This window comes from Lissotriton vulgaris, chromosome 3_1 (genome assembly GCF_964263255.1).
Source record: "Lissotriton vulgaris chromosome 3_1, aLisVul1.2, whole genome shotgun sequence".
In the NCBI taxonomy this organism is placed as follows: domain Eukaryota; kingdom Metazoa; phylum Chordata; class Amphibia; order Caudata; family Salamandridae; genus Lissotriton; species Lissotriton vulgaris.
The window spans coordinates 1,351,389,854-1,351,402,302 of NC_141689.1; the positions used below are offsets into that span (position 1 = coordinate 1,351,389,854).

At 48.3% G+C, this 12,449-nt stretch overlaps 1 protein-coding gene across 3 annotated transcripts in view; it reads right to left on the reverse strand.

Moving 5' to 3' along the window:
* Window positions 1-12,449, reverse strand: part of LOC147727877 (tyrosine-protein phosphatase non-receptor type 9-like) — a 1,887,882-nt gene that overhangs the window by 890,891 nt on the left and 984,542 nt on the right. For all 3 annotated transcript variants that reach the window (XM_086961826.1, XM_086961825.1, XM_086961827.1), the window contains one exon: window positions 8,169-8,824. In XM_086961826.1, the coding sequence (XP_086817952.1) occupies window positions 8,169-8,824 (656 nt within the window). The remainder of the gene's footprint in view (window positions 1-8,168; window positions 8,825-12,449) is intronic.

Genomic DNA, 12,449 nt, shown 5'->3' on the forward strand with positions numbered 1-12,449 from the left:
GCGTAGAATATGCATGGTGGTGAGTACATTTATTTGAACTCCCTCATCGGATCTCAAGGAGTTCCTGGATGGTGTAAGTGCACTTCAATCTGGTTCCTAATTCTGGCGTAAAAAACATGCAGGGGTCCTGGGTCCTGGGTCCTGGCCACGACAGGGCGCGGATGGGCGCAGAAGTGCTTGCCTTTGACGCACCTGCTGTGTGCATCCGCTGCGCATCGTGCCAGGCATGGGATTAAATAGGGGGAGGGGGGTGAGCAGCTAGACTACTAACCGCCATTCTGCCCGGTAATGCAGGTAAACTGCTTCCACTGTTGCGCAATCTCCCTCCACTCAAACTGAAAAAACCTGCGGTGGACCGAGGAGAAATGCGGAGAGCAGCGTGAGTGCAGCAAGCAGTAGCTTAAGGTGCACTAACAGTTAAAATCATTGCAAACAAGCATTTACAATGCAACGGTTTCGCCTTCGGAAAAGTTAGAGCTATTGGCATTGTAAATGACAAACTTTTTATTTATGTGTTGGTTTTGAAAACAGATAAATATATGGCATTGTCATTTACAATGCCAATAGCTTACTCTGTCGCAAATGCGAGACGTATTGCATTTGCACACACACACACCCACACAAGAGCCCCACACACACACAAGAGCCCCCCACACACACACGAGGCCCACACACACACCACACAAGAGCCCCCTACACAGACCACACAAGAGCCCCCCCACACACCACACAAGAGCCCCCCCCACACACACACGCAAGAGCCCCCCCACACACACGCAAGAGCCCCCCCCCACTCACACACGCAAGAGCCCCCCACACACACACGCAAGAGCCCCCCACACATGCAATAGACCCCCACACACGCAAAAGCCCCCACACACGCAAGAGCCCCCCACAGACACAAGAGCCCCCCACGCACACGCAAGATTCCCCCACACGCAAGAGCCCCCCACACACACGCAAGAGCCCCCCACACACACGCAAGAGCCCCCCACACACACGCAAGAGCCCCCCACATACACAAGAGCCCCCCACACACACAAGAGCCCCCCACACACACAAGAGCCCCCCACACACACAAGAGCCCCCCACACACAAGAGCCCCCCACACACAAGAGCCCCCCACACACAAGAGCCCCCCACACACAAGAGCCCCTCACACACACGCAAAGAGCTCCCCAAACACACGCACAGAGCCCTCCGCTCCATTTGCATCAGGTGTGAGGCTCCTGACTGCTGACAGCCAGGAGACTCCAACAAAAGGAGGCTTATGACCTGCTATAGGCATTGTAAATGACAATGCCATTTATTTATGTTTTAAAAACAAAAGCATAAATAAAAATAATGTCATGAGCAATGCCAATAGCTCTAACTTTAAGAATGCCGAGACCATTGCATTGTAAATGCTTGTTCCCTTTTGGCGGCATCTATGTAATTGGTACACAAGCTCCTCCCGCTGCCAGTATTAGAATAAACCCTGTGGATTGAATGGGCATGAAGTCTCATCTCTCCTTTCACCTACCTGACCTTGTGTGATTTGAATGTAGGGGCGCTGTATTGTACAACGCTTAAAACCCCAATATTCCTAATCTGGCGCTTTTCAAAACCACCAGACACAATGAACGCACCTGAACGCCTTGAAGTGAACCACTTTGCAGGATGAGCTATGAAGGAACTTGATCCCGTCACCGGGAGGAGGATGTATGGTCAGTCGGGATGCCCTATGGTCCAGGTTTGGCACGTTCCAGGAATGGAAGTCCATCACTACAGCGCTGTCATCAGGGACATTTTAAGGATTTTGGGGGCTCTGGGCCAAACGTATTTTTGGGGACCCTGTTTGGAACATCTTGGATTTATGATCCAGTTTCAGGTAGTTCGTGCCCTCTTTGGCCAGATCACTGACAGTGCACAGGGGCACTCGTCCAAATTCAAAATGTGTGTTTATATGTAATATTCGGAGACAGTGAGGTGTATTTAGAATATCGTAACATAGCAGCAGCTCACACATAAGAGGGTGCAGTGGGTTCGGTTTCACATCTCAGGGGGTTCAGTGGTACTGATCCCCCACGAGCTCCAGGGAATTGTGGGTCCCAGGCTTCCTTAAGTAGTCTTCAGGCTTATGGACCGATAGCATGAGGGAGTCTCCGAGACACAGAGGGTGAAAGCGAATGAGAGCAAAAGAGTGAGGAAGAGAGGTAGGGAGAGAGGGGGTACGGAGAGTGTGAGGGAAGAAGAGAGGAAGGGAGGGGGGCAGGGGAGAGAGGGAGGGGCGGAGGGAGAGAGGGAGAGATGGAGAGAGGGGGAGGGGGGAGAGAGAGAGAGGGAGGGAGAGAGGGAGAGCGAGAGGGAGAGAGGGGGTACAGAGAGGGGGGTACGGAGAGTGTGAGGGAGGAAGAGAGGAAGGGAGGCAGGGGGGAGAGAGGCAGGGAGTGAGGGAGGGAGAGAGGGAGGGAGGGACGGAAGGGGGGAGGTAGAGGGAGAGATGGAGAGAGGGAGGGAGGGAGAGAGAGACGAGGGAGGGAGAGAGAGAGGGACGGGGAGAGAGGAAGGCAGCGAGGGGGAGAGAGGGAGGCAGCGAGGGAGAGAGAGGGAGGGACAGAGAGGGAGGGGGCGGGACAGAGAGGGAGGGAGAGAGGAAGGCAGGGAGGGAGAGAGGGATGGACGGAGGAAGGTAGAGAGACGAAGGGTGGTAGAGAGAGGGACGGACGGAGAGAGGGAGGGATGGAGAGAGGTAGTGAGGGAGAGAGGGAGTGAGGTGGGGTGGGAGGTGGAGAGGGAGGGAGGTGTTGAGAGAGGGGGACTGGAGAGAGGAATGGAAGAAAAGAGGGACGGAGGGAGGAAAGGAGGGAGGGAGAGGGAGGGAGGAAGAAAGGGAGCGAGAGAGGAAAGGAGGGAGGGATGATGAGTAGGAGGGACAAAGAGAGGCAGGGAGGGAGGCTGGGAGGGAGAGAGGAAGGAGGGAGGGAGAGAGAGGGGGAGACGAAGGGAGGGAAGAAAAGAGTTAGGGAGGGAGAGGAAGGGATGGAGAGAGAGTAAGAAAAAGAAAGAAGGAGAAATAGCAATGAAGTGAGAGGGGAGATAAAGTGAGAACGAAAAAAAGAACAAGAGCTAAAGAGAAAGGAGAAAAAGCAGAATGGAAAGGGGTGAGAGTAAGAGAGAGAGAGACACACATGTAGAGCAGGAGCGAGACAATGTGAGAGACCGAAAGAGAGGGAGCACGAGAGCGAGCGAGCAGGAAACAGGCAAAATAAGAGAGATGAAGAGCTAGAGAGGGAGAGAAGAGACGCAGAGAGAGGGGAGTAGACTCTGTGTACCTTGTGAGAGAGAGGGGCAAGTAGACGTCACCAACAGCAGAGCTGACGCTCCCCCCTGGGTCGGTAGGTACTCACACGGGTCAGCGTGAGAGGCACAGCCTTGCAAGCGCTATGTTACACAGTCTAACTAACTACAAAACAAAGCGCTATGTTACAAAGTCCAACTAAATACAAAACAAAGCGCTATGTTACATGGTCTAACTAAATACAAAAGTAAGCGCTATGTTACACAATATAATTAAATAGAAAACAAAGCGTTATGTTGCACAGTCTAGCCAAATAAGAAACAAAGCGCTATGTTACAAAGTTCAACTACATACACAACAAAGCGCTATGTTACACACTCTAGCCAAAGTCAAAACAAATTGTTTAAGGAAAACGAATCTGACATTAAAATCACCCGTGAAAAAGAGAAAGGAATGCTAAGAAAGGGTCCGACCAGAAATGCAGTTTAAGCTAGACCCCCCACGAAGCACTGACATTTCACAATAGCACTGACTGTAAGAAAGGGAGCGAGAGAGGAAAGGAGGGAGGGATGATGAGTAGGAGGGACAAAGAGAGGCAGGGAGGGAGGCTGGGAGGGAGAGAGGAAGGAGGGAGGGAGAGAGAGGGGGAGACGAAGGGAGGGAAGAAAAGAGTTAGGGAGGGAGAGGAAGGGATGGAGAGAGAGTAAGAAAAAGAAAGAAGGAGAAATAGCAATGAAGTGAGAGGGGAGATAAAGTGAGAACGAAAAAAAGAACAAGAGCTAAAGAGAAAGGAGAAAAAGCAGAATGGAAAGGGGTGAGAGTAAGAGAGAGACACACATCTAGAGCAGGAGCGAGACAATGTGAAAGAGAGACCGAAAGAGAGGGAGCACGAGAGCGAGCGAGCAGGAAACAGGCAGAATAAGAGAGATGAAGAGCTAGAGAGGGAGAGAAGAGACGCAGAGAGAGGGGAGTAGACTCTGTGTACCTTGTGAGAGAGAGGGGCAAGTAGACGTCACCAACAGCAGAGCTGACGCTCCCCCCTGGGTCGGTAGGTACTCACACGGGTCAGCGTGAGAGGCACAGCCTTGCAAGCGCTATGTTACACAGTCTAACTAACTACAAAACAAAGCGCTATGTTACAAAGTCCAACTAAATACAAAACAAAGCGCTATGTTACATGGTCTAACTAAATACAAAAGTAAGCGCTATGTTACACAATCTAATTAAATAGAAAACAAAGCGCTATGTTACACAGTCTAGCCAAATAAGAAACAAAGCGCTATGTTACAAAGTTGGGATCTCTCTGGGGGCAGTGGATAAATAGAGCTTCGGATGGGGGCATCCTTTAGAAGGGTTTCTAGCACCGGGAAGGGGCGTGAGATAGAGCCTCGAATCGAGATGCGACATGACTGGGGGGTAAGACCTGGGCCATGGGTGAGGGGAATAATACTTAAAAGAAATCTCAGCCTGTGGAGGAGAAAAACTGTAAGAGTTGGGAGGGTAGAGGAAAGGGCGCATGGCAGAGCTTGTCACTTGAGGCCGTGGTATATGGTTCCAGAAAATCGGGGTTCACCGTAGAGATTTTTGCTTTCGGCAGAAAGGGTAAGACACGCCAGGCCTGGGGTGGCCAGAAACCCTTTCTGATGTTTCATAGTTCTAGAGGGAAAGGTGCTCTGGGAGGAGCAGGGAGTGCACGGACGCAGCCCCTGGTGGCTTGGTTCCCTCGCTGGCTCTGCTGGGGGAATGGGATATGTGCAGATGTGGGTATGAAAAGGTGGCATTGTCCACGCGGCCACGGAATATACGTGCAGTGGGATTTATTGAGCTGTCTTGTGACATCTCGGGTGTTACATAGTTGTGGAGGGGGGCGGATTGTGGTTCGGGGGAGGGTGCTGCCGAGTTCCTAGACTCGGGCTTGTGCTTTCTATTAGAAACTGCAGCTTTCCAAGGGTTCCAGGTCCGTATGCTGGTGTTTTTAGCAGTGCTCGTCATACAGGGGAAAGTGCCAATTCTGAAGCCCCACACACACTCATGCCCGATGTGCCTACCTTCACTTCCAGCAGTTACCCGAGTGGGGAAGCTTGTTTTCCATGCGTTGGTGAGTGTACCAGAGTACTGGGGTGGTGCCGTGTGTGTATGTGTGTGTGTGCAAGGTATGGCACGGTCTGTGGGTATGTTAAGCAAATGTGTGAGCTGTGTGTTTGGCTGTCGGCGCACGTTGATGCGATACTTATCTTTTTCTACAGTACTACCTGTATGCTTCTACGTGTGGGTGGACTTCGGGGCATTTCGAGTGTGTTCATAATGTGGGTACGTGTTTGTTTTTGTAGATGTGGGTGTACGTGCGATCGTGCGACTGACACTGATTCTGTGGGTAAGGTTCTGTAAAAACGGAACTAGGCCCGCACAGTGTAGTACAGACCAGCGTGTACAACCAAAGGAAGTCTTTTTGAGAAGCTGGTAAAATAACGAAGCGGAGATGCTCAAGACTCCCCACGATGAAAATAAGGAAATTATAGCGTCAGTAGCGGAGGGGGGACAGGAAAGGAACCACTCACCTGGACTTCCTCGGCTGGCCGGCCCTCCGCTCCTGTCCGGTTAGCCCCCCACCCTCGCCCGCTTCTTCCTCCTTCCAAGTGAGGCGGCCGGGGTGGCAGCGCTGCAGGCCAGTCCCGCCTCGCTTCACCCGGGTGCTGCGGGAGTTCCTCTCTGGGCTCCCAGTCTGCTGTCACCCGGCCGGGAGCAGCGCAGACTTCCAGCGCTCGCCGTGGCTCCTCTTCTCGCGCTGGGCGGCGGGGGGGGCGGGCACTTCCGGCCGGCCGCGCTAGGATTGGCCGGCCGGCTGAAGAAACCCCCGGGCGGGACGGGATACCAATATTTGTGAGGACACGGGGGGGGCGCGGGAGAGGACGAGGGGGGCGGGCGGGAGAGGACGAGGGGGGCGGGAGAGGACGAGGGGGGCGGGAGAGGACGAGGGGGGCGGGAAAGGACACGGACGTCGGGAGGGAGGAGGGAAACGTGGGGACGGCGGGAGGAGGGACACAAGGCAGGACAGCAGCAAACACGGCCCGGCCGGACCAGACACGGGGGCGTTCCCGGCGTCGCGTGACGTCGGCAAAAGCCAAAGAATCTCGGGAACGCCCCCGTGTCTGGTCCGGCATTGACGGACGCCTCTCTGTTCCAATGGCTAGCCTCCATTTATGGAGCTAGCCAATGAAGCAGAGAGGCGTGTTCAAGTCACCCATACTAGAAACTACAGATTTCTCTGGAGGAGGAGCCTAACGGCTCCGCCCCCCAGCGAAACCTAAAAAGCAGTGCATACCGGCTTGTAGTTCACCTAAATAAATATGGCCAAAGGCGGTAGGATGAGCAAATTCCAAGGTAAATTTAAAGAGTTAAATGTGTTAAAAACAGTTCTGTAGCCTAACTCGAGCAGTACTTAATTTGTCCCCAGCACTCGTTGTTTTGCCCCAGGGCACTCTGCATTCCCTCCTTCCTAGTTGCTGTCCAACCCTGATCAAAAATGCCTTGGGCTCTCCAGCTTGCATGCCCCGCTACACCTGCCTTTCCATGCCCACTGTGATGAAAAAGACAGTAACGGGAAAGCTCATCTTGGCGATATAGGTGACAGGTCATGTGCTTGCATAGTACGGCGCTGTCTTCGAACTGCAGTCCACATAAACTGAGCAACTGCTGCCTTTGTGATTGCTACACCAGTACGTGTCTGCTGCCTGCAGGCTACACACACTTCAGCTCGACTGTGAACCAGCCACGCTCAAGCAGGAGTGGTGTCTGAGCGGAGCTCCAGTTTATGGTTACAATAACTTAAACACTAAAAGGTGTACCCGTTTGCGGTTGCTTCGTATAAATGTAACTTTTGGGCTAGACAGGCTTTTATGGCGTAGAAATGGCCATGTTCTCTTTCTAGATCACGATCCGTGCCCCGTTTACTGTATTAATGCAATGGGAAATGATGGAGTATTCATGAAAATGTAATGTGTTTTTTATTGTATCTTTTATGGTTACATATAATCGAAATAAAGATTAAATGAATGAATGAATAAAAGAACGATTATCCTTACACAGTGTAGTTAAGCCTACACCCCTGTGGGATAATGAAGTCAAAGCCCACACCTGCAGAGAAAGCGGGGCACGGAGTGGCCCTCATAACACTTTACATCATGGAAAGAGAATCGTCAGAAATGCCCATAAAACCTCTAGGTCAAGCAAGTGGTTTCTCCCTCACTAGAGGTGTGTTTAGTGGCTTGAAAGCTTACATGGAGATGATACATGGTCATGGGGAAGGCAGCACATACAATCAGCATTCTCGTTAATTGAAAGAAAATAAACATTACGAAGAGAGTAAGTTTAGACATAGAAGCCAAAAGGAAATAATACCAATAAAAAAAGCCCGTAAACATTAAGAGAAATGTGAACTTTACATGGGTCACAAAAGCAATCGTTGTGAAAAAATACAAACATGAATCAAAATATGAATGCAAAATAAAATGAAAAGATTCCCTGGTTAAAAGGTTTGTGTAACTCCCCGGAGCTATTTTTACTCAAATGATGAAAAAAGACTACAATGATGTTGAGAGTTTTTTTAAGATCTTCTCCGGGGCTAGGAGATTCGCAGGAGGCGGTCTAACCATGTACTATTAGGCTTACTAAAAGAAACTCCCGTTGTTCACATTGCTATATGCTTCGGGACTGTCAGAGCAAGGGACACATTCTTTTCTATTATTATGGAGATTTAAAGATCACTTTCTGGTAAAACATTTTGTAATTTCGATAAAAAGAAATACATATTAATTTACATCATTAAAGAAAGGCAAACAACATTAAAGTAAAAATCAGATTGCTAATCTTCCATATAAAAAAAACTCACTTGGATATGTCAAATGATCCCACTGGTGGTTCCTTTCTAATGTCTTCATATTCTTGGCATATTCCCTTCTTTTTGAGTCTCTTGATATACTGAACTAATTCTTCTAAAGTCATTCCACCCTCCTCTGGCACATGAATTGACATTTCTATCACGGGAGGCAGCGGTCGAGATTTCTGTGGCAATGGAGGAATCTTCACATTATCAGTTGCATGTCTGTATAAAGGTGTGTCTGGTGGAGTCTCTGATTGGGGTGGTGGTCTCCTGCAATTTGTGTTTGCAGAAGACTCTTTATCACCAAAAAGTTGGTTGGTACAGACTGCAGAACCATTCCACTGTTTACAGTTACTTGGTCTGTTTTTCTCTGTAACAAAATTACTAGTCCTGCTCTCGTGGTAATGATTGTCTAAAGGTTCGGTATTATCGATCACAGGTTGATGAGTGCAATTTGAATTAAGTCCATCACTGGCAGGGTTCAGATCTGGTGTGTGGAGCTCAAAAATATGGTCCATACAGTCGCCATTCTCTTTGTTTTGGCTAGAATTAACACATGCCTGGATCCACGCTACATGGCTTATTTTTGAGGTTCCTCCTAAATGTTCTGGCAAGGACTCCTCAGGTATGTGGTTCACCAATTCATGAGCTTTTAATGTACACACCTACAATAAAATTGGAAGATACAGTAGCAATTAATTACATATATTTCCTAACATAAAGGGAAAAGTAACAGGCACAATAACACTATTAGCTACAGAGGAAGAACAATAGTTACTTACCTGTAAGAACATAAGTTACTTACCTGTAAACTGTGGTTCTCCAGTATTGGTGTCCTTCGTAGATTCACATGCTTGAATATTCCCCGTCGTCGAAGTGGGAGTCCCACGGTACATAAAATAGCAGTAATATATGCATATATAGATGAAAAAATTACATAATCATACATATATACATATAGAGCAATTAGATATAAAGATATCATAATGTTAAGAAAGTACCATAGAACAGAATAGGCCCATAGCAGCCTAAGGGAGAATTCACTTTAGTAACATATCAGTGTCATTTTAATGGTCCACATTCCAGCCAATCAGGTTGCAGCACCCTCTAGAACCTTCTCCTCAGAAGCTCAAGTCCTCAGATTTTCATAGCACAAAGTGACCAAGAGAGCATGAGGAGAAGAGAGCCTCTGAGGGGAGGAAGGGTGGGTCGCATGTGAATCTATGAAAGACACCAATACTGGAGAACCGCAGTTTACAGGTAAGTAACTTATGTTCTTCTCCAGTATTAGGGGTGTCTTTCATAGATTCACATGCTTGAATAAGAATAGAAAGCAGTAAAGCACAACATAACACAATTCAACGTAAAACTGTGCATACTATGATTCAAGAAAAAATACCTTTATGACTGGAGGCGGGAAGCAACAGAGGCTCACCTTATTGGAAAAAAGACCACTATTCCTCAGGAATCTTTAAAAAAATTGTAAATAAGACAACTGATATCTTATCTGTGATAATTGACAAAGAGTCCCTGGTCAAAAGGAAACATGCTTGGTCTATAATAAACGGTTACAAAAAAAAGAGTCCACAACAATATTTGAATACAGCTTGGGCTTGGAAATATAAAAATATATTCATGAAAGCTCGATTCGGAATCCTGCCTGGAGAATCTCATGCACTGCCATGGAAAAAGATGGAAAATAATATATCATGTCGGCTGTGTAACACAGGAGAGGAAAATATTATACATGTATTGTGCCTCTGCCCAGAACTAAAAAATGAAAGATTAACATTTTTAAAAAGGCACTTCAATAAAAGATCAATAAGGACATGTAAACAAGCACTAATCCAGTGTCTTTGCCTGGAAGATATACATATTAATTCTGCTCTCTCAAACTTCTTAATAAGTGCATGGAAAAAACGTGAATTTTTATAACATTAACTATTATACCGTTTACATTTCCAAATTTTTAATCTTATGAAATTATCGCTTTTTTTTTTTTTTAAAAGTCATCGCCCTTTTACTGTATTATTATAATTGAATTGTTACATTGTGTATTCTCTTTTGGTAAAGATTTTAAATAATCAATCAATAAACATTATCTATCTATCTATTGGAAAACATTGCGTAGCGCCGCTTGTCCCACAGCCGCGTCTGCGGCGTCTGCTGATCCGAGACAGTAGTGCTTCGTAAACATGTGTCTGCTCGACCAAGTGGCAGCTCTGCAGATGTGGCGTAGAGGCACTCCCGCAAAGAGGGCTGTGGAAGTTGACACCGCCCTTGTGGAGTGAGCTCGTACAGGAGTAGAGAGGGGCTTTCCAGCCCGTTGGTGGCAAAAAGCAATGGCAGAGGAAATCCACCTAGTGATGGATTGTTTGGGAACTGGCTGTCCTTTGTAGATTGGGCCATAGGCCACGAAGAGCTGATCTGATTTTCGGAAAGGTGCAGTGCGTTGAATGTAGAATTTCAAACAACGGTTTAGGTCCAAAGAATGCAGGAGACTGAGGATTAGGGAAAAATGTCTTAAGGATGACAGGTTCATTAAGGTGGAAATCGCTTGGAACCTTAGGAATAAATTTTGGATTGGTGCATAGTGTAACCGCTTCTTTAGAAAACTGAAGAAAAGGAGGTTGGATCGTAAATGCTTGAATGTCACTTACTCGCCTGGAGGATGTTAGTGCAAGTAGAAGAGCAACTTTCCACGTGAGGAATTTTAAGCCCGCTGAATGGATGGGCTCGAAAGGAGGTAGGAGGAGCTGAGACAGTACCAAACTTAAGCGCCAAGCAGGCGGAGGGCGACGAATGGGCGGAAACATCCGAAAGAGGCCCTTGAAAAACTGTTTGATAATTCGAGAGGAATATAATGACGTGGAACCATCCTGACGGAAGCAGGAGAGTGCTGCCAAGAAGACTTTAAGAGTGGAATGAGAAAGTCCTGATTTTGCAAGGGACAGGAAAAAAGGCAGAATCTGTTCAGGCTTGGCGGTCATTGGATCCAAGGCTTTAGTGTGGCACCAGACACAGAAACGCTTCCACTTCAGTTGATAGGTTTTAATGGTGGATGGAGCGCGAGCGTGAGCCAGCACTTCTCTGCAATCTGCGTCGATGTTCAGACGTGCAAACTCACTGTGTTCAGGTTCCAGCCATGTAGCTGGAGATACGCCGGATTTGGATGGCAGATTTGCCCCATCTTCATTGTCAGGAGGTGAGGCAGAGGATGAAGCGGAATTGGATCGCTCTGAGAAAACAGGACGAGATCCGTGAACCATGGGCGCCGTGGCCACCTGGGTGCTATTAGGATGACATGACATGACAGGGTTGAAGCCTCATCCTGTGTAACAGGCGCGGAACTAGAGGGAGCGGAGGGAAAGCGTAGATGAATTCGTTTGACCAATTGATTGAAAATGCATTACCGCTCGACTGTCTGTGGGGATGACGACTTGCAAAGCGTTGGCATTTCCTGTTGGTGGCAGTCGCAAAAAGATCCATCTGTGGATGGCCCCACTGACGGAAGATGAACTCTAGAGTTGGTTGATTGAGTTCCCACTCGTGATTGTCTGTGAGAGACCTGCTGAGTGAGTCCGCTAGGACATTGGAGACACCCGGCATATGGATCGCTGAGAGATGGACTTGATGGTGAATCGCCCAGTCCCAAATTTCTTGTGCTTGTCTGGAGAGCAGAAGAGACTTCGTGCCGCCCTGTTTGTTGAGGTAGTGCATGCTCGTGGTGTTGTCTGTCCGCACCAGCAGCGATTGGCCTTGCACTACCCTCTGGAAAGATTTTAGGGCAAGGAAAATTGCCAGAAGTTCTAGGCGATTTATGTGCCACGTGCGCTGGAGCGCAGTCCACTTTCCTTTGACGGACATTCCTTCGAGGTGAGCTCCCCAACCTTTTCCAATGACGCGTCTGTCGTGAGCGTCAGTGTCGGAATTGTCTCTTGAAAAGGTCGTCCCAAGGAGATGTTTGGAGGGTGAGCTCACCACTCCAGTGCAGATTGAATGCGGGGCGTGAGGTGAATCTTGTCGACCCCGAGATCTGTTTCCACTGCTTGTCTAGTTCCTCTTGTACGACTCTCATATGTAGTCTGCAATGTGGAATCAGATGCATGCAAGAGGAAGCCATGCCCAGGAATGATTTTAATATCCGGACAGAAACGTACTGTTTTGACTGCAGGGAATGTACCATCTTGAGTATGAGGTCCTGTCGTTCCTGGGAGACAAACACCTTTGCCAGTTGAGAATCTAGCAAGGCTCCTAGAATATCTCACTGCTGTGATGGGCGAAAGTGTG